The sequence below is a fragment of the Stenella coeruleoalba genome (genome assembly GCF_951394435.1).
Source record: "Stenella coeruleoalba genome assembly, chromosome: 15".
NCBI classification, from domain to species: Eukaryota; Metazoa; Chordata; class Mammalia; order Artiodactyla; family Delphinidae; genus Stenella; species Stenella coeruleoalba.
The window spans coordinates 22,305,299-22,328,364 of record NC_137161.1 but is presented as its reverse complement, the minus strand read 5'-3'; the positions used below and the strand labels follow the sequence as shown (position 1 = coordinate 22,328,364).

The following is a 23,066-nucleotide window of genomic DNA, read 5'->3' as shown; positions in this document are numbered from 1 at the left end:
TGTTTACAACATAGATTGTAGAAAAGGTGCTCAACAAATGTTAAATACACTTTTAGCATTTCTACCTGAAAGTACTTCCTGAATGAATACAATATCTTTCTTGCCCCCTAAACTCTGAGCTTCACAAGGATAGAAACACTTGATATCTTGTTGGTTTGGTAGGCACTAATAAGTTTTCAATAAATATTTGTTGATGAATAAACATTTGAGTAGATGCATGTGTTCTGGCTAATTAAACATGCTTCTAAACAAACAAACAAAACCAAAGTAACGCAGCAGTTTCCCCTTATTATTGGTTTCACTTTCCTCATTTCAGTTACCAGCAGTTAATCATGGTCTGAAAATATTAAATGGAAACTTCCAGAAATACACAATTCATAAGTTTTAAATTATACTTCATTCTGAGTAGCATGATGAAATATCACACTGTTCTGCTCCATCACGACTGTGTCGTGAATCATTCTTTTGTCCAGCGTGTCCCACACATTAAATCACTTAGTAGCCAACACAATCATCAGATTGACGGCCAAGGTTTCCACAGTGCTTGTGTTCAAGTGACCCTTATTTTACTTCATAATGGCCCCAAAGTGCAAGAGTAGTAAAGCTGGCAATTCAGATGTGCCAAAGACAAGTCGAGAAGTGCTTCCGGTAAGTGAGTGAAACGGTCAAAATTCTCAACTCAATAAAGATAGAACAAAATTGTACGCTGAGGTTGCTAAGATCTATCATAAGAACAAATCTTCTACCTGTGAAATAGTGAAGAAGGAAAAAGAAATTTGTGCTAGTTTTGCTGTTGCATCTCAAACTGTCAGAGTTACAGCCACGGTGTGTGATAAGTGCTTAATTAAGATGGCAAAGGCATTAAATTTGTACAATAAGATATTCTGAAAGAGAGAAACCACATGCACATAACTTTTATTGCACTGTATTGTTATAATTGTTCCATTTTATTATTAGTTGTTGTTAATCTCTTACTGTGCTTAATTTATAAATTAAACTTTATCATAGGTATGTATTTTTAAGGAAAAAACATAGTATAAATAAGGTTTGGTAGTATCTGTGGTTTCAGGCATCCACTGGGAGTCTAGGAGCATATACCCCGTGGATAAGGGGTGGACCACTTACACTGTGAGTACTTCATGAAAATCTAGATAACTGTCTGATTCTTCTGCGCCTATGTCCACCTGGCTCTACATTTTTATAATGAAAAAGAAGACCAGGGACTTCTCTGGCGGTGCAGTGGTTACCGCCTGCCAATGCAAGGGACATGGGTTCGAGCCCTGGTCCGGGAAGATCCCACATGCACGGAGCAACTAAGGCAGTGCGCCACAACTACTGAGCCTGCGCTCTAGAGCCCACGAGCCACAACTACTGAGCCCATGTGTCACAACTGCCGAAGCCCGCACGCCTAGAGCCCATGTTCCGCAACAAGAGAAGGCACCGCAATGAGAAGCCCGTGCACTGCAATGAAGAGTAGCCCACACTCGCGGCAACTAGAGAAAGCCTGTGCGCATCAAAGAAGTCCAAACGCAGGCAAAAAAAAAAAAAAAAAAAGCAGAGCAAGCAAAGTCTCAACTATGTTGTATGTAACAGAGGTGCCACCTTCTCTAAGCTTGTGAATGCTTTTCTGATTTACACGTTTCCTGATAGGTAAGAAAACAATGTGGTTTTTTTGTTTTTCGTTTTTTTAAATTTATTTTTGGCTGCATTAGGTCTTTGATGCTGCATGTGGGCTTCCTCTAGTTGCAGAGAGCAGGGGCTAATCTTCGTTGTGGTGCACAGGCTTCTCATTGCGGTGGCTTCTCTTGTCGAGAAGCACAGGCTCTAGGTGCACAGGCTTCAGTAGTTGTGGCACACGGGCTCAGTAGTTGTGGCACACAGGCTTAGTTGCTCTGCGGCATGTGGGATCTTCCCAGGCCAGGGCTCGAACCCGTGTCCCCTGCATTGGCAGGCAGATTCTTAACCACTGCGCCACCAGGGAAGCCCAACGATGTGGTTTTAAAGGGCAATTATGTATAAGACTAAATAGGAAATGTAGGAAAGTTAAATAATCAAACTTACAAAGTTAATTGTATCAGTAACCAACCCTATTAACTTTTAAATAATATTTAAACACAAATATTTCATCTAAAAGTCCTTCCAGGCACTTTCATTTTCTTTCCAGGAAGGATTTGAGGTGGCTTCTAAGAATACATAAAATAAGTAAAGTAGAGCAAAGTAAATCAAACCTTCAACTTTCTCATCAATAAAATAAGGATATTATTGGGAATTCCCTGGCAGTCCAATGGTTAGGACTCCACGCTTCCACTGCACGGGGCACGGGTTCGATCCCTGGCTGGGGAACTAAGATCCTGCATGCCACATGGCTCGGCCAAAGGAAAAAAAAGTCAAATATTGATTGTCTCAGTCAAACAAGGCTCTTAAAAAAAATAAGGCTATTATTACCATTTTATAAAACTATTTGTTTTCTAAAAGATACGATGTGACCGAGAAGGGACTTAATAACTATAAGTTCCCCACCCCAATACCCTTCTTACCCTAGACTATGCTCAAATCGATTGTGTGAAGCTCCTGGAAAAACATAGTAACCGCCTCCCAACTGCTTAATATATCGCAGGCGCTGAAATTGAGGTGTGTCGATGATTCGGATGAGAAGAGGGTGAAATTCAATGTGACCATGGATAGGATCATTAATCACCTAGAAAATTATAAATTAATGTGAATAACAATACATAACACCATCTAAAATTTTTGTCCAGTCATTCCTATCTACAGTGCAAAGTCAAAACTATTCATTTTTAAGTAAGAATAATACTAAGGGAAATGACAAGTTATGAATATCTTTACCTTATTTAGGTATCACTACCAGACAAAGCAAGTATATTGGACCTAATGGATTAATGGATTCTAATAACAGAAGGGTAAAGATTTCAATCTTTCTTTTATGTGTATGATTTCATTAGCCTTTAGTAAGTTAGTCTGGTATTCAAGTTAAACATACTCATTTAACACACTCATTCAGATCACATACACTATTTTACCACAGGCACTGTGTCTAATTTTTTGTAAATGTATCTACCCATCACTATAATCCTTCATAAAAAAAAAAAAAACCTCCTACCATGTAGTAAACAATCATAGGCAGGAAGTACTATAAAATTCTACAGCACTTAATGTCTCTAAGAAGTACTTACTTATACTTAGTAAACATACATTTCATAATTATTCATTACTCTAAGCTTAAGCAGGGGCTTTAAATATGGGTGAAGATCTTTTTTTTTTTTTTTTTTTGCGGTACGCGGGCCTCTCACTGTTGTGGCCTCTCCCGTTGCGGAGCACAGGCTCCAGACGCGCAGGCTCAGCAGCCATGGCTCACGGGCCCAGCCGCTCTGCGACATGTGGGATCTTCCTGGACCGGGGCACGAACCCGTGTCCCCTGCATCGGCAGGCGGACTCTCAACCACTGCGTCACCAGGGAAGCCCTATGGGTGAAGATTTAATGCTCCTCTATGTTTCTTTAAATAAAGATAACATCTTTCTTAATTGTCCATAACTGTCTTTTAAAAAGAATGTTTCAGAATAAAAAAAGAAACATGATAAATGATCTAATCCATGATTTTCAAACTGCTTCAAATGGTTCCATGAAGTTCCTAAAAAATGTATGGAATTCTGGGAGGTGAAGGGCCTTGTCTGCCTCATTTACTGCCATATTCTCAGAACCCATCAAACAGCACAGTTCCTGGCACAGAGTAGGAACTCAGACACATTTTAAATGACTACTGTTGAAACATTATTGCAAAGTAATACAGTGTACCAAGTATATCTTTAATAATACACCAAGAATGATGTCAAAGTATCTCAGCAATAGAAGGATGTTGTAATTCAACCCTGTGAATGTCCTTATCAGAGAAGAAAAAGTTGCACAATTTTTAAATATATGAAAATCATATACTGGTCTATTATTTCTCCCTTATACAAGATCAATGTAACCACGAAACAAATGAGAATCTATCTTTTAAATTAATAAATTAATTTATTTATTTTTGGCTGTGTTGGGTTTTAGTTGCTACACGTGGGCTTTCTCTAGTTGTGCCAAGTGTGGGCTACTCTTCGTTGCAGTACACGGGCTTCTCATTGCGGTGGCTTCTCTTGCTGTGAAGCATGGGCTCTAGGCACATGGGCTTCAGTAGTTGTGGCACGCAGGCTCAGTAGTTGTGGCTCGTGGGCTCTGGAGCGCAGTCTCAGTAGTTGTGGCGCACAGGCTTAGTTGCTCCGCAGCATGTGGGATCTTCCCAGACCAGGGCTTGAACCCGTGTTCCCTGTATTGGCAGGCAGATTCTTAACCACTGCGCCACCAGGAAAGTCCCAAGAATCTATTTTATTTTGAAAAATTATGAAAGAAAAGTCCCATAATCTACTTTTAATCCATTTAAAGATCTAAAAGACTTCACTGTCAATTTTTCAATGGTTAATAACTGTTTTTAAAAGAACTCAATGAAAATTATTTTTAACTTAGTATCATAACACACACTCTCCTTTCAGGTCAAAATGCATCATGAACAGTTTCTCATGTTTTTACAAATCTTAATAATTATCACTGTAATGGCTCTATTTCATTGATGAACCAACATTTTTAAACCACTCCCCTAACACTGGGCTTTGCGAAACTAGAAATTCTATTTAGTCAATTTCATATTCCCTTTGCAACCCTTAGTGTGTATATGTGATATTAAAGTGTTTTGATCACTTTTTTAAATTAATTTTTATTGGGGAATAGTTGATTTACATCGTTGTGTTCGTTTCTGCTGTAAAGCAAAGTGAATCAGTTATACATATACATATATCCACTCTTTTTTAGATTCTATTCCCACATAGGTCATTACAGAGTACTGAGTAGAGCTCTGATCATTGTATATAATCTGTTATTTTTGTTCCTGCAGTATTTTTTTGAGGTATAGTTGACTTAAATATTATATTAGTTTCAGGTTACAACATAGTGATTCAAAATTTTTATAGAATATACTCCACTTACAGTTTTATAATATACTGGCTATATTCCCTGTGCCATACAGTATATCCTTGTAGCTTATTTTATACATAGCAGTTTGTACCTCTCAATCCCCTACTTCTATTTTGCCCCTCCCTCTTCCCTCTCCTAATTGCTAACCCCTCATTTGTTCTCTATTATTCTTGAGTTTTTTTCTGTTTTGCTATATTCATTTGTTTCATTTTTTAGATTCCAACGTAAGTGATAACATACAGTATTTGTCTTTCTCTGACTTATTTCACTAGGAGTAATACCCTCCAAGTCCATCCATGTTGTTGCAAATAGCAAAATTTCACTCTTTATGGCTGAGTACTATTCCATTGCGTATATATATCTTCTTTATCCATTCATCTGTTGATGGACACTTAGATTGCTTCCATATCTTGGCAATTGTAAATAATGCTGCTATGAATATTGCGATACATGTATCTTTTCAAATTAGCATTTGTGTTTTCTTCAGATATATGCCTAGGAGTGGAACTGCTAGATCATATGGTAGTTCTATTTCCAGTTTTTTGAGGAATCTCCATACTGTTTTACACAGTGGGTGTACCAATTTCCATTCCTAGCAAGGGTGTACAAGGGTTCCCTTTTCTCCACACCCTTGCCAACATTTGTTATTTGTGGGCTTTTTGATGATAGCCATTATGACAGGTGTGAGATGATATCTCACTGTGGTTTTGATTTGCATTTTTCTGATAATTAGTGACGTTTAGCATCTTTTCATCTGCCTGTTGGCCATTATGTATGTCTTCTTTGGAAAAACGTCTATTCAGGTCTTCTGTCCATTTTCCTTCTACTAATTTTGGGTTCTGTTTGTTCTTCTTTATCTAGTTCCTTTAGATGTAAGGTTAGCTTATTTGAGATTTTTCTTTTTCCTGAGGTAGGTTTTTATTGCTATAAAGGTCCCTCTTAGAACTGCTTTTGCTGCATCCCTTAGATTTTGGATTGCTGTGTTTTCATTTTCACTTGTCTCCAAGTTTTTTTGATATTTTCCTTGATTTTTTTCAGTGATCCATTCGTTATTTAGTAGCATGTCTAGCCTCCACAGGTTTGTGTTTTTTGCAGTTTTTTTCTTGTAAGTTGATTTCTAGTCTCATAGCATTGTGGTCGGAAAAGACGCTTGACATGATTTCAATTTTCTTAAGTTTACTGAGACTTGTTTTGTGGCCTAGAACGTGATCTATCCTGGAGAGTGTTTCATGTGCACTTGAAAAGAATGTGTATTCTGGGACCTCCCTGGAGGCCCAGTGGTTAAGACTCTGAGCTTCTACTGCAGGGGGTGCGGGTTCAATCCCTGGCCAGGGAAATAAGATCCCACATGCCACACGGCATGGCCAAAAAAAAAAAATGTGTATTCTGCTGCTTTTGGATGGAATATTCTCTATATATCTGTTACATTCATTTGGAATAATATGTCATTTAACTCCTGTGTTTCCTAATTGATCTTCTGTCTGGATGATCTGTCCATTGGTGTAAGTGGGGTGTTAAAGTTCCTTACTATTATTGTGTTACTGTCAATTTCTCCCTTTATGTCTGTCAATATTTCCTTTATGTATTTAGGTGCTCCTATGTTGGGTACATATATATTTACAGTTGTTATATAACTTCTTTTTGGAGTGATCCCTTGGTCATTATGTAGTGTCCTTCTTTGTCTCTTGTAACAGTCTTTGTTTTAACGTTTATTTTGTCTAAGTTTTTGTTACCCCAGCTTTCTTTTGCTTTTGCTTTTTTAATATTTATTTGGCTGCACTGGGTCTTAGTTGCGGCACACGGGATCTTCGTCATGGCACGCAGGATCTTTAGTTGCGGCATGCAGGATCTTTTAGTTGTTACATGCGTACCCCGGCTTTCTTTCGATTTCTATTTGCATGGAATATCTTTTTCCATTCTCTCACTTTGTCTGTTTCTTTAGGTCTGAAGTGAGTCTCTTGTAGGCAGTCTATATAAGGGTCTTGTTTTTGTACCCATTCATCCACTCCATGTCTTTTGATTGGAGCATTTGGCCCATTTACATTTAAAGTAATTATTGATAGGTATGTACTTATTGCCATTTTGTTAACTGTTCGGGGGTTGTTTTTGTATTCTTTTTTGTTCCTTTCTTCTTCCTTTGTTCTCCTCCCTTGTGATTTGATAACTGTCTTTAGCGTTATGTTTGCATTCCTTTCTCTTTTTTGTGTATGTATCAGTTATAGGTTTTTAGTTTGTGCTTACCAGGTTTATATATAGCAATCTATATATATAAATGATTATTTTAAGTTGCTGATCTCTTAATTTCAAATGCCTTTTAACAACCTTACATTTTTACTCCCCTCCTGCCGTGAGTACTGTTTTTAGTGTCATATTTTACATCTTTTTGTTTTGTGTATCCCTTAACTACTTACTGCAGATATAGATGATTTTACTTTTGCCTTTTAACCTTCCTCCTAGTTTTGTACGTGGTTGATTGAATACCTTCACTGTATATTTGCCTTTACTAATGAGCTTTTTACTTTCATAATTTTCATGTTTCTAGTTGTGGCCTTTTCTTTTTTGCTTAGAGAAGTGCCTTTAGCATTTCTTGTAAAGCTGGCTGTGGTGATGAACTTATTTAGGTTTTGCTTATCTATAAAACTTGATTTCTCTATCAAATCTTACTGAGAACCTTGCCAGGTAGGTTCTTGGTTCTTGATATTCTACCACTCTCTTCTGGCCTGCAGAGTTTCTGCTAATAAGTCAGCTAATAGTCGACGGGAGTTCCTGCATACATAACTTGTTGCTTGTGCCTTGCTGCTTTTAATATTCTCTCTTAGTCTACTGCTGATTCCTTCTAGTGTATTTTTCATTTCAGTTATGGTATTCCTCATCCCTGCTTGGTTCTTCTCCATATTTTCTAACTCTTTGTTAAAAATTTCTAACATCTCACTCTGTGAATCCATTCTTCTCCTGAGTTCTTTGATCTTATTTACTATCATTACCTTCAACTCTTTATCAGCTAGATTGTCTATCTCCACTTCACTTAGTTCTTTTGAGGTTTTATTTTGTTCAAATAAAATAAACATATTTTATTTAGTTTGGAACATATTCCTCTATTGTCTTGTTTAGTTTGGAACATATTCCTCTACTGTCTCATTTTGCCTAAATTGCTGTTTTTATTTCTACGTATCTGATATGTTGGTTATGTTTCCTGACCTTGGAGAAGTGGCCTTTTGTGGGAGACGTCCTATGTGTCCCAGCAGCGCACTCCCCTCTGGTCACTAGGGTTATATGTTCTAGGGATGCCCCCAGTGTGAGCTGCATGGGTCCTTCTGTTGTGGTGGGCTGACTACTGTGGGTGGTCTGATAGGCATGGCTGGCACCCCAATTTGCTTGGTTGCCGGGCCCTACCTTGTGTGGAGGCTGCTAGCCACTGGTTGGCAGGGCCGGGTCACAAGGTGGCTGGCTGCAGAACCCCAGGGGATCCTGGGGCTACTGCTGGCTCACTGGTGGGCAGAGCCAGGTTCTGAGATGAGTGGTTGTGAGGCTGAGGTTCCTGAATCTGGTGTTGGCCTGCTGGTGGGTGGGGCCAGTTCTTAACACTGCTGGTTGTGAGTTCCAGGGTGTCCCAAAGCTGGTGCTAGCCTGCTGGTGAGTGGGGATGAATTCCAGGGTGGCTGGCTGAGGAGTCCAAAGTACCTCAGAGCTGGTGTTGGCTTGCTGATGGGTGGGTCCAGGGGCTGGGGCGTCACAGGGCTGTTGTCAGCCTGCTGGTGGGCAGGCGCAGGGCCCAGGGTGGGTCCTAGGCTACTGCCAGCTCACTGGTGGGTGGAGCTGGTCCCGAGGTCTCTGGATGCAGGGCCCTGGGGGTCCCGAAGCTGACAGTCTGCTGATGGGTGGGCCTGGATCCCAGGGCTGCTGACGGAGGCACCCAAGGTGCCCCAGAGCTGGAGCTGGCCTACTGGTGGGCAGGGTTCAGAGGTAGGGCCCCTGGACTGCTGATGTGTTGGCTGGGTCCTGACAGGGCAGGCTGTGGGGCTGCAGTGGTCCTGGGGCCCGTGTCTGCCCTCTGGTGGGCAGGATCAGGGTCTAGGAGCTCCTGGGACTGGTGCGCACCTACTGGTGGGTAAAACTGGGTCCTGGGGCTAGTGCTGGCCCAATGGCGGGGGCACAGCTGGATTCTGGGGTCCCTGGCTGCAGGACCCAGGGGTCCCAGAGCTGGGGGTGTGGGGCTGGTTCCTGACACAGCTGGCTGTAGGGTCAGGGTTGTCCTGAAGCTTGTGTCAGCCCACTGGTGAGCGGGGCCAGATCCTTGGGTGCCTGGCTGAGGTGCCCAGGGTGTCTCAGAGCTGGTGTCTCCCAGTGTTATTTAATATAATCTACTCCTTCTATAGTCACATGGTCCACTTACTTATCACTTTTAAAGGTATATGATATTCTGTTGTGTTACTAGCCAAGCAGGATGAAACAATTCTATTGCCTTCTGTATATGCCAAGCACTGAGGATGAGGGATGAATAATTACCATTCCTGCCCCCAGGAAAAATAATAGAATCTATTTGTAGAGTAGTGGGGAAAGAGAATGGGGAAAAAGAAACAAAAGAAGGAGTGGTCAGTTCTACCCTGAAGAAAGGGGAACAGGAACCCTCAGAAAAAGATTCAGAGGTGGTGATTCTATAATTTCACACATATTAGGTAGACATTTCACTGTTTTAAAATTCTGTTTTAAAAAGACCAGGGACTTTCCTGGTCGTCCAGTGGTTAGGACTCTGCGCTTCCACTGTGGGGAGGGCACAGGTTAGATCCCTGATCAGGGAACTAGGATCCCCAAAGCCACACAGCATGGCCAAAAAAAAAAAAAAAATCACCAATACATTTGACAAATTAGTGCCTACTATGTCAAACACTGCACTTCATCCTCACTATTATGCAATTCCTGGTTTCAGAGGCCAATTGAACTAAATTTAGCATGAAGAAAACTAAGCCAAGAATAAGAGGTTATAGTCTTCGGTTAGGCAATGGTTTCTTAGATATGACACCAAATGCATAAGAGACAAAAGCAAAAATAGATACACTGGACTATATCAAAATTTAAAACTTTTGTGCTCCAAAGAACACCATCAAGAAACTAAAAAGAGGGGACTTCCCTGGTGGGATGGTGGTTGAGAATCCGCCTGCCAATGCAGGGGACACGGGTTTGATCCCTGGTCTGGGAGGGTCCCACATTCTGTGGAGCAACTAAGCTCGTGCGCCACAACTACTGAGCCTGTGCTCTAAAGCCTGTGCTCTGCAATGAAAAGCCCATGCACTACAATGAGGAGAGGCCCCTGCTCACCGAAACTAGAGAAAGCCTGCGCACAGCAACGAAGACCCAATGCAGCCAAAAATAAATAAATAAACACATTTACAAAGAAGCAATACTGATTAAAAAAACAAAACTAAACTAAACTAAAAATATAGGGAATTCCCTGGTGGTCCAGGGGTTAGGACTCTACGCTTCCACTGTTGGGAGCCCAGGTTCAATCCCTGGTCAGGGAACTAAGAGCCCGCAAGCCTCATGATGTGGTCTAAATAAATAAATAAAAAGACAGTAAAAAGATAATCCAGAGGATGGGAGAAAATATTTGCATATTATATATTTAATAAGGGAATTGTATCCTGAATATATAAAGAACTGTTACAATTTAAATTAGATTGTGGTGATGACTGAACAACCTTGTGAACTTTCTAAAAAACACTGACTTGTATATTTAAAATGAGTGAATAAAAGAAAATATCTGTGTGTCACTGAGTCACTTTGCTGTACAGCAGAGATTGGCACAACATTGTAAATCAACTACACTTCAATAACAAATAAAATAAAATAAAATAAAATGAATGAATTGCAAGGTATGTGAATTATATCTCACTAAAACTGTTTTTATTTAAAAAAAAAAGGGTTAAAAAAGGTAACTAACACCCCATTGTAAAGCAATTATACTCCAATAAAGATGTTAAAAAAAAAGGTAGATGCCAAATTAGGGTAGGAATTAATTCTTTGTTCAACTGTACTGCTGATGAAGCTAAGGTCAAAAAAGGTATCAATTTCATTACTAGACAGTGACTCACCGACTCAAGTACTTAGTAGCTTTAAGATCTATTTTCAATGACTATAGTTTACATATGAGGTTAAACAATTTTGTTTTTAATGAAAAATAGAAAAAATAAATAAAAGGGGGCAAATGAAACTACTGACTGCCTTGAAAATTACTTCAAAAAGATTTTTTGTTGCAAACTGTGAAAATGTGACCTCAGAGATTATCTGAGATGATCTCAACTAATGAAGAAAACTCATCTTATCTCTGCCCTGCCTGATGAGAACACCCATGCTGCTGCTATTGAGAAAGGACAAAAAAGAATGCAGGACAGCAACTGTCTCCCAATTGCAGAACAAAATATTTAGATATCATCTTTGGTAAGTGATTCTTCTATTTACTTCTTCATAAAAATGAAGTATTTTAATATTAGGTAACATTTTCAAAAAGGGCTACGATTTGATCATTCCTCAAATAACAGATTTGCTCTAAGAACAACTACTTTGTCTGTAAAAGAAGATTCTTGTAGAATTGAACCAAACACACTTATTAAATATCTTCAAACACGATTTTCAATGAAAAATAAGCAGACTGACTTGTAACAGTAAAATTGAAATTCATGTGCTCATAGGATCTGAGATAACTCAATACATAAAACACCTCTGATGAAAAGTGCAAAAGATGACTGTGTAAAAGGAGAATGAGACCCCTTCCCCTCTTCCAGGTCTGAAACTAAGTTTTCTTACCCTATAGATGTCAAAAGCATAAACAGTGTGGTACATTTCCTGTAACCAACCAATCAAGAAACATTTCTTTAATTACGGTATTAGAACCATCCTGAAGAGCTTGTGAAAAATGCACATTCCTGGGTCTCTACTGTAAGTTCCCAGAATCAGAATTTCTGAGATGGGAGCTAGGCAGTTGACTGCTTGTTAAAATGATTCTTGGGACACTGAGTGTGAAAAACAGGGCTTTTGAAATGTCTGGAAGGGGATGGGGGATAAGAAATAAACAGTTATTGATAGATCAAATTTTAGGCATATATCTGTTCTTTCGTCTACTGTTTGACAAAAAAGTTCACCAAAACTGATAAGTAATTTTAATTTAAAAGTTATTCTATGACTAAGGGGTAACTAGGGCTATATGTGTCGATATGGATAGTTCTCAAAAATACAACATTATATGAAAGCTTAGAAGGTTACTTCTAATAAAATGAAATTCCATTTATAAATGTTTAAAAAATATGTAAAACAATACTATACACTGTTTATGGCTATACATACACATGTAGTAAAAATCTAAAAAAACATTCAAGAAAATGATTAAACACTTGGGGAAAAAAGGATGGAAACAGAATTCAAGAGGGGTACAAACGAGGCCTTCTACTGTTTCTAATATTTTGTTCTAAATATAATAGATCTGAAGCAAATTAGGCAAAATGTTAAGATTTGACAAGCTGGGCAGTAGTCTATGCTTTTCTGTGTGCTTAAAATATTTTAGTTTTTCTCGTGGTTATTTTAGAAAATGCAGAAAGTTTAGGAAAGTAAAAACCCATTACTCACAATCCCGTTACTGAAAAGAGATTTCTTTCCATTCTTTTCAAAATGAATTCTACATAATTGAGTTATATCACTTTATATTAAAAAAATAATAAACTCAGATTCCTCTTACCTTCATTGTATAAACATGAGTTTGATCCAGTTGTTGGATATTATTAAGCAGCTTTATTCTCTTCCCATAGGAACTAAAATTATAACAGGATAAGCAAATCTATCATTATTTGCTAAATAATAATCCCTGGAGTATATAATAGTATATAATCAACTGTAGGTTGTTAGAATAGAAGTCAGATTAAAAGGAACAGTTAATAATTCAAACATACTCCTATTAGAAACCCTCTCCCTTCCTTTGCTTCTAAGACATGAAACTCTTCTGCCCTCAATCCTCTTCTCTCTTGGTAAATTCAGACTTCAACACCTCTCATACCTATATCACTGAATGCTCAATTTACACTTCAAACTTATTTTAACCTAATTGAGGCCAACATCTACCCTCATGATCCTAAATTTGCATGGCTCACGTAAGCGAAATCTCAAGATAGGTAAATCCCTTTGAAGTAGAGCACAGTGATAATGAAAAAGGTTTTTGGAATCAGGCAGAACTGACTCACATCTGCACGTGGAATCTATATGATCTTGGAAAAGTTACTTAACCTTTTTTGGTACACTGACGTTCTCATCTATAGCACAGAGATAATACTATCTCCCTCACAGGGCTGGAGAGGGATTAAACAGTGTGTCCGGCACTGAGGATACAAAAGACTCAGTTCCTGCCCTCAAGAACTATAGGAGAATTTTAACTATGATTACAGATGTTATAGAAATTATTATTGATGTTAAATTCAATATTTATCCCATCAGCAGTGTTTTAAGGACAAGAATCTAGGAGTTTATTAGTATAACCAAGCGGGGAGTATGTGAACAAAGTTATCTAACTAAACTGGGCAAAGATGTTACATATAGGAAGACTACATTTGTTTGACAAACTGAGCCTTTGTCATATCAAAATAACTTTCAAAGTGAAATAATCATTGCTTACATCAACTAAGAAACAGTCACATCAAATGCAAATGTCTAGAATACAATGAAAGGAAACGCAGGACAATGTAAGACTTCTTGGCAGGGGTGGCTGTCAGTCACGTGATCAGTCCATGAATAGATTTTTAAAACTCTTTATAGTGATGAGTTGCAAAGTTCCAAGTTTGACTTATGAGCATCAGGTATGAATTATGCATGAATCAAGTATATATGGTTTTAGCTTCATTTATACCTATTGTCCTCTATTAGTAATTACTCATAATGCTCCAGTCTTGAGAAAGAATTTAATAGGAATTAAACAACTCAAAATCCTATAATTCACTTTCTTGCTCCATTTACACTTACTAATTGGTCTAGGCATGTTAGCCTGGTACCTGGCTGAAGCAGGAGGCAAGGGGTTAGCCTTTATCAATCCTTTAGCTAATTAGACTGAAATGTAAATCTTTTGCTAAAAGTCCTAGATAGACTTGGAGCCAGAAGTACTACAATTGACCTCTATGTTGTCCCCCAAGACCCACAGTAACTACAGAATCTAAGAATGATTTTTTTGGAATGTACAGAAGCATCATTACAGCTGATAAACCATTAAAGCAGCATAGCTTGTGTTTTACTATTCCCCTACCCTCATCAGTTTGAAATAACAAGCATAGGGAAAGGCCAGGCTCCAAGAAGTACTTTAAGGCAGAGCTGTAACTGACACAGGTTAAGTATAGTTGCACAGTGGAGCATAACCAAGAATCACAGCATAAAATAATACCAAACCTAAACCAACCTCACAGCCCAGTCTTTTCCTCAACTGATACTCAGTATTCATCACTTAATTAGAACTCCAAAAGAAACTACTGTATTCATAAAGAAATCACATGGGGGGGGGGTGGGCAAAATGGGTGAAGGGGCTTCAAGAGGTACAAACTTCCAGTTATAAAATAAATAAGTCATGGGAATGTAATGTACTCCATGATGACTATAGTCAATAATGTTGTAGTGCATGTTTAAAGTTGCCAAGTGATGGTATACAATTTATGTTTTAAGCAGGGCAAGAAAATTTAAGCATAACATGTTCGCTGCTTGTACTGGGCCCTCCCTAATGTGCAATGTGCATTATACATTAACCAGACCTCCTCAAAGTTGGGAATGCCTGCTCAACTGTAAAAAACAATGCTTTTTTCCTTCTTCTGATGCCAACAATGTAACTCCTTAGAAGATTAATTTTTCCTTTCCTAATCCTGTAAGGGATCTTGGTGACATACTGTGCCTATGTGCAGATCTGGACTATGTATCTTTGGTGAACTTTACATAAAATGTCAGTGTGTCACTTTGATGTACAATCTGTTTTCTCGAAAATGTATATGACTGTTCCTTTGACTTCTAACAGGCAGAAGAGTCCTCAGAGTTTTCTAAAAGACTGTCTCTTGGGTTATAATCCTCAGGTTGGCTTGAATAAAACTCTCTATTTCTCATTTAGATCGAATATTGATTAATTTTTTGTTGACCCAAGAGAGTAAATCTGTTTTTTGTTGTTTTTTGTTTTGTTTTGTTTTTTTGCACAGCTTGCAGGATCTTAGTTTCCTGATCAGGGATCGAACCCTCACCCTTGGCAGTGAAAGCACAGACTCCTAACCACTGGACTGCCAGGGAATTCCGAAGAGAGTAAATCTTAAAAGTCCTCATCACAAGAAAAAAAATGTCTTTGTAATTTTGTATGGTGACAGAGGGTACTAGACTTATTGTGGTAATCACTTCGCAATATATACGAACATTGAATCATTACATTGTACACCTGAAACTAATATGTCAATTATACCTCAATAAAAATATTTAATTTTTTAAAAAAAATCACTGATTAAAGTATATTTAAAAAGCCACCCAAAACCTGGAGGTGTTTTTGTTTTGGCAAAGGCTATGGCAAAATAAATACTTTAAACAAAGATCTGGGCCAGAATAGTTGGACTACAATAAGATTTTATTTCCATATTTCATCATTTCTGAAATCTACTGTTTCTTACAACTGATGTGTACATTTAATGTGACAATATTTCTTATTTTTTTAGAAAAATCTTTTACCGTCATCAGTTAATCATAAAACTGAGGAAATACAGGAGTACTTGTCTAAACTGGATTCCCCCTAGAAAGCAGAGTGTAGGACAAGAGCATGCATACAGTTAATTTATTTTGGATGTGAATCCTGGGATATGGAGTGGAGGGCTAGAAAAGGTGAAACAGGAAACGAGGGGAAAATAATGCAAGGGTACATTAATAAGTTGGTTGCACTGGACGACTGTGAACAACTTCAACGGATCCCACTGAAATCCTCAAAGGCAGCTCTGTCCAGGAGAACTTTGTCATGATGGAAATATTCTATATCTGCCCTGTTCAGCATGGTAGCCACCAGCCATAAGTGGCTACTGAGCACCTGAATTATGGATAGTATAACTGAGAAATTAAAATTTTCACTTCATTTAATTTTAATTAATTTTAACACATAGGTAGTGGCTGCTGCATAGGAAAACACAGCTCTAAGGGATACTGCAGAATCCACCTCAGAGTTAAGACGTGGGCACAAAAAGACATGACATATAGTGTTCCTTTTGGAATTTTTACTATTTTGTTAACTCATGTGTCCCAAGTTCCTGGAAGAATGCCTAACGCATAATGAGCCCTCCATAAATATTTGTTGAATAAATCAACAGCATTTGGGTCCACAAAGTATATGGTTCCCTTTAAAAGCAAAACTCTATTAGAAAAAATTCCATTCAGTTCAAACAATAAGCTACTATTATACATAAGAAATAGGTAGTAAGCGGGACTTTGGGGGGACAGAAGGGGCTGATACATAATTATGAAAGAGGCAAGATTAGGTTCCCAAGGATTCTGACCCAAAGGAGGCTTATTAAAAGTCAGTAAAATGTTCTAAAGTAATCTTTCCCTCAATCTACTTGCATTATCAATTACTAAACAACAATGCATGAGGTAATTCAGTATAATCTTTTGTTCTGATTCTTTGGTTACTGTTTCCACAAACAACACTTAGCTAAGTGGAATTCCAGAAGAAAAGACCACATTTTACCACTGTTGCCAATTCCCTAATAGAAACAAAGTCTCTACTTTAAGGAAGGTTTAAATATTGATTGGATCTTCAACTGAGATATTTAAAGTGGACTTACACAAATCTAGACCCTAGAATCTCCAGTCACATATAGGGATCTCAACCTACATATATAATTTATGAAGGGCTTAACATGTGCTAATCACTCTACATACAATGTCTCATTATTATTAGCCATTTCACAGGTGCAGAAACTGAAGGGTTAAATAAATTGTCCCAAATCATACATCTGAAAAGTGCCAAACTACTTTGGATAGTGTCTTTAAATCTAATACCAGGGAAGCATTCCAGCCTTAAGTAGCTCTAGAAAGACCTAGAAATATACTCAAGATAGGGTTGTAGCCTTGATTTTTCTTGCCAACATTTTTTTCCTATCAATTCTTCTACATTTTCTGGAGTGTATAATTCAATTATTCTGAACTTGAGAGTAAAAAGTTGGTCACTACAAACTTCATGAAGGCTTATTAGCAAAATTTTTAAAAACAGGAATCATTAGTAATATTTAACATAGGATTTGCACAGCAAAAACAAATAAAAACAACTCTTAGACAGCAGGTGTGGTATTCTGTTTTAAAACCTGTGCAGATTTAAAATGAGGACACTTAATATCAGCAATCTTGGGCTTTGTCTCTTCAGTGTGAATAAAAAGGTCTTAAGTATGCTTGGCTACAATGTGAATTTTATCATTCTTACCTTATTCCAAGGTCTTCAAGAAGAGACTCATCAAGAAAGGGCAGTATTGAACCTGTGATTTTCTTCTCTGTGGAAGAAAAGGGAGGGAAAAAAATGAATGATTTCAATATTCACAGCACATGCTTTTGATTTCTTTCAATTTGGATCCACCAGAATTTACTCAGATCAACATTTTTTTGAGCACCCAGTACTGGCAACAAACTGTGCCAAGTACCACATTTTTGATTGCTACTTGGAAAGTCTTAATTTTATTTATTTTTAATTTCTTTTTTTAAATAAATTTATTTATTTTTGGCTGCATTGGGTCTTCGTTGCTGCGCACGGGCTTCCTCTAGTTGCGGTGAGTGCTGGCTACTCTTCGTTGTGGTGCAAGGGCTTCTCACTGGGGTGGCTTCTCTTGTTGCAGAGCACGGGCTCTAGGTGCGTGGGCTTCAGTAGTTGTGGCGCGCGGGCTTCAGTAGTTGTGGCACGCGGGCTCAGTAGTTGTGGCTTGCAGGCTCTAGAGCACAGGCTCAGTAGTTGTGGCATATGGACTTAGTTGCTCCGCGGCATGTGGTATCTTCCCGGACCAGGGCTCAAAGCTGTGTCCCCTGCATTGGCAGGAGGATTCTTAACTACTGCGCCCCAGGGAAGCCCGGAAAGTCTTAATTTTAATTTGATAACTATACCAAGAGGACTTTTTTGATAAACCAGGTAAAATTTTTTAAATTATTTGAGTAAATTATTTGTAAGGAAGTCCAGCTGCAAAACTGGCAGCTTCTTCCTGAAACAGGTGAGGTTTGGGGTGGGGCGGGGAAAGAAATGTCAGTCTATTGTTAGAATAGTCAGGTCAAAACCATAGCCTGAGGGATGCTCCACAAGTTGACTTAGTTCTAAAACCTCCAAAGAAAGCACACAATCTGTTTAGTAAGGTTTATATACATTAAAAATATTTATTTATTTATTTTGGCTGCATTGGGTCTTCTTTGCTGCACATGGGCTTTCTCTAGTTGTGTCGAGCGGGGGCTACTCTTCGTAGTGGTGTGCGGGCTTCTCATTGCAGTGTCTTCCCTTGTTGCAGGGCACGGGCTGTAGGCACATGGGCTCAGTAGTTGTGGCTCACAGGCTCTAGAGCGCAGGCTCAGTAGCTGTGGTTCACGGGCTTAGTTGCTCCAGGGATGTGGGGTCCTCCCAGACCAGGGCTCAAATCCGCTTCCCCTGCATTGGCAGGCGGATTCTTAACCACTGTGCCACCAGGGAAGTCTCACATGGTTTATTTTTCTTTATCTTTCTATATAGTTAATTCCAGATCTTCCTGACCTCAGATTCCAGAACACTGGACTATTTTCAAACAAACAAAAGTCTTTCTAAAGGTAACAAGAGAAAATGAGGATGTAATTTTCCAGAAAGAAAAAAACATTTAAATGAAAATGGCATTTTGGGGGGTGTTTTTCAAGCATAAAAAATATTCAATATAAAAAATCCAAACAATATAAAGTATAAAATATCAACTTACTCATATTCTCCTAATAATCATTAATATTTTAGATAACAAAATTCAAGACATTTACTTATGCAATTATGTAATTTTACACAAATGAAATTATGTTGTTTATAATCTATTTTTCCCAACTAATAGGTCATAAAGATCTTTCTTGTCAATTATTAACAATTATTAATGATGTAGTTTCATCATTTTTAATGGTTGTCTTTTATTCCACAATACAGATGTACCATAACACATTTAACCAATTTCTTCTGAACCTTATGCTCCTCACCACTAAAATGAGTATAACTGAACCTATGTCACAGAGTTATTGTAAAGATTTTATAAGATGAAACATGAAGTGCAGAGAATAGTACTTCACGCAAAGTAAATGCTCCATAAATTGTTAATCATCAATATTACTTACTATTATTATCAATGGATATTTAGACCATTTCTACTTTTTTGCTATTTATAACTAGTGGTTAGAAGACTAATCTTGAATATATTTCTTTGGACAGTGTACAAATGTTTCTGTAAACTCCTACAAGTAAAATTTTCTATAAGTAAAAAGGTATTCCCAAACTGTCCAGGGTTAAGCAAATTGATACTTCCATCAACTTTATTGGATTACCAATCTTTAAATATTTTTCCATTTAAATTTTAAAATCAGTGTTTTTAAAATTACTGTTAAGACTGAATGTTTTTTTTCTGTTTTTATTGGCTGCTTGTCAATTGTTCTTGTGTTTTGCTCATTTTCCTACTGGGGTGTTTTTTTCCTTGTTCTTAGTTGACTTTATAACTTTGGTTATGTTCTCCATTTTTTTTCTTTTCTCACTGGTTTGTTTATTCCCTTATTGCTGAGGGAAATCCAATGCATTTTGATGAGAACACTTGTTAAGGTATAAGTGGCATGAATTCTGGAGTCCAAAGACCTAACTTTAAAATCCAGCTCTGAAAAAAAAAAAAAAAAAAAAAAATCCAGCTCTGCTTTTTTCTAGTTGTGTGGCCTTTGAATCTCAAACACATCATCTACTAAAAAATACACATTACAGTCTCTAAATTCCTGTGAAATTGTATTCCAAAATGAGGAAAGGGACCCAGCACCTGTGCTTAGTTTTGTCAAATAAAAACAAATTTGGACTTGCAAGCTGCTGTGTATAAAACAGATAAAAAACAAGGTCGTACTGTATAGCACAGGGAACTACATTCAACACCTTGTAATAATCTATAACAGAAAAGAATCTGAAAAAGACTACATACACACACACACACACACACACACACACACACATATCACTTTTCTGTATACCAGAAACTAATACAACATTGTAAATTAACTATACTTCAATTAAAAAAATCTGGACTTAGATAGGGACAGACTCTAATTAGGGAGAAAATTATTGCAATAGGGAGAACGTTCTGACCTCAGAAATCTGCAAGTGGCTCAAAATCAAAAGGTTTTTTTTGGTTGGTTTGTTTGTTTTTTAATAGGATAAAGTAGGAGCAAGCAGAGATAAGCAGAATCTTTGGAGAGGAAGTGACCCCAGTCTGACAGGACATTGGCTGTGGTCAGCCAGTTCTTAGGAGAAGTTGATCAGGGAGCAGTAAGAAATTAGCAACTGTGAACACTTGGTCAGTTTTTACCAATTTAAAGCATGTAATGTCTTCTAGTATTAGACTGTGGTTCAAGAGAACAGATCATTCTGAAGACTGATGAATTAATCTACAGGACACCACTGAAATAGGCAGCCAACAATATAGCCAATCACATTTTGAAGACATAAAACTACTTCATCCCCACCTACTGCTACTCAAAAGAAAAATTCCACCCCAGAAGGGGAGGAAAACCAAGGCGGGGTGTGTGTGTGGGGGTGTGTGGGGTGTGAGGCGGGGCGGTGGTGCTAGGGAAAAAGAGAAGTGCAATTTCCTTCACCCATCAAGCTATCTTTACGTCTTGAACACTTCTTTAGTTCCTCCCACCCAGCCTAAGCAAACAGGGTTCTACCCCCCCAACTGCAAAAGTTTACTGCATTTGCAAATCACACCACTTTTCTATTGAACACTTCAGAGGGTAAAGCAGAGGTCAAACTTCATCCCCCTTACGGGAAGTTGAGTAGATTTCAAGTGGATGGATGCTTGAACTTAAGCCAGTAAAGTCGCTTAAAACTCACAACCTACAGGCCAAGTTGTGGGCACCTGGGAGTTCAGTGGTCAACCGAACCACCCCAGGGTTCAGATTTAGCGAGGGAAACTTTCGGAGAACAAAACATGATCTTTACTAAGCTCTGCAAGTACAGTCATCACGCATGTATTGAGTCCTACCCGGACGCTACGGTAAGGCGATGCGGATTCAGAGATTAACAGAAAAGTTCTTTCCCGGTTAGACAAACCCCGAGTTGGGAGGGGAGTGGAGGAAACAAACTTTAAAGCACCCAAATATACTCTCACGTGGCAAGTGTTCAGGGAGCTGCATCAGCAGAGGGGGGTTTCCCGAGCCTGGTGAGCTTGAATGACAGCAACCCTCCCACCAAGGGTCTTCTAACAAAAAAGGAACCTGAGTCCCGCCTGTCCGGCGCTGGGGTGCCAAGTTCCTGAAGAAGCCCACCAGAGTTAGACCAGCTGCCCCCTCCCCGCCCCAGGTTCACAACCCCCGAAGTCCGCTCCCTTCCTACGGGTCCGCAACGCCAGACGCCCCATTTCTCCTCCCTCCATCTCAGGGTATCCCTCCTGGGCGCCGCCCCTCAGGTCCACCCCTGCGGGTGCCTCCCGCGTCAAGTTTCTCTCCCCCGCCTCAGGCAACCTTCTCCGAGGGCTCGCAGCCTCAGGTTTCCGTTCTCCGCCTCAGGTCATCCCTCCTGGGCGCCCCCGCCTCAGGTCCACCCCTTCGGATGCCTCCCGCGTCCGGTCTCCCTCGGCCGCTCTGGCTCCTCTCTGAGGCCCCCACGCTCACGGCCTCAGGGAGCCCTCTCTCAGGCCCGGCTGTCGCGACCTCGGGTCGCCGGCCCCCGGCCCCTCACCCCTACAGCCCTGCTACCTCGGCAGCGTTCCAGCAGTCCAGAATCGCTGAAGCCACAGTCCCTTAGGAAGGAGCACACCTGCTCCGGGCCCCAGGTCCGGTGGTCGGGGTGAAGGTCGGGGCTCGGGGACCTCTCTGTGTCTGCGGGAGGGGTGTTTGGCGGGGTTCTCGGGCTGCCATCGCGCCGGGGCCGCTTGGGGGGCTTCTGCGAGTCGGCACTCTGCATGGCTACACCCAGCGCCCCGCGCGGCACAGTCAAGAACCCCGGCGCCCGACCCGCGCGCAGGCGCACTCACAGCTCAGTGGCGGCGGCGGCGGCGAGGCAGCTTAGTACTGCCAGCCTACTGGCCGGCCGCGCAGGCGCACTGACAGCTCAGACCTTGGGGCCAGGCAGGCCACCCGCTTCAGGCCCCCAACCCCCAGTCCCGGCGCAGGCGCAGTGACCGCCCAATGACCCTTAACCCCACCCAGGCGTTTACGCTAAAGCGAGTGAGTAGAAGCAGAACTAAGAGTGGTGCTGATAAGCGCGGGGGTCGGGAAAGAGTGTGCCCAGGACATCCCACTACAGTCCGGAGCAGGGGCTCTTCTGGTGAACTGAACTTCACATGAGTACCCGAGGCTTACCCTTGGCCGTGTTGGTAAAAGGACTACTACTACTACCACTACTAAAGCCAGTACACCTTCCCATCAACACAGCCATAGACCCGTCCAGGAGATACAGGGTGAGTGAGGCAGATTATCATCAAGCAGCGTGAACTAGTTAGTGGTCTAGGGTTGAGCGAAATATTTTCAGCAAACACTTAGAGCTTTACTGTGTGCCAGGCGCTCTTCTAAGGACTTACAAATATTAATTAATTTAAGTATCCCAATAACCTTAAGATGTACGGAACTGAGGTACAGAGAACTGAGTGTTTTGCCCAGGGTCACCCAGCTAGGGAGTGATGAAGCCTGAATTCAATCCAGCAATCCAGCCTGGCTCTAAAGCCCATGCTCCTACTCACTTGCCAACAATTGCTCACTAACGGGAGTTTTGATATAAAATTATTTTATATTAGTTAATCCAAATTTTCCAATTGCTCCCTTATCCCATAGACCCGTGGGGGAAAGTATG

General features: G+C 39.8%; 1 protein-coding gene across 4 annotated transcripts in view; it reads right to left on the bottom strand.

The window, feature by feature from the left end:
• The window catches only part of SAMHD1 (SAM and HD domain containing deoxynucleoside triphosphate triphosphohydrolase 1), a 64,112-nt gene extending 41,668 nt beyond the window's left edge, over positions 1-22,444 (bottom strand). For 2 of the 4 annotated variants that reach the window (XM_079945887.1, XM_079945888.1), the window contains exons 1-4: positions 21,974-22,444; positions 17,472-17,538; positions 12,747-12,819; positions 2,538-2,698 (exon numbers count right to left, since the gene is read on the bottom strand). In XM_079945887.1, coding sequence (XP_079802013.1) covers positions 2,538-2,698; positions 12,747-12,819; positions 17,472-17,538; positions 21,974-22,181 — 509 coding nt within the window. In that variant the 5' untranslated portion in view covers positions 22,182-22,444. Of the gene's footprint in view, positions 1-2,537; positions 2,699-12,746; positions 12,820-17,471; positions 17,539-21,739; positions 21,812-21,973 lie in introns of those variants that run through there. The other 2 variants (XM_079945886.1, XM_079945889.1) reach the window with 2 other exon arrangements.
• Positions 22,445-23,066: the final 622 nt, after the last annotated feature.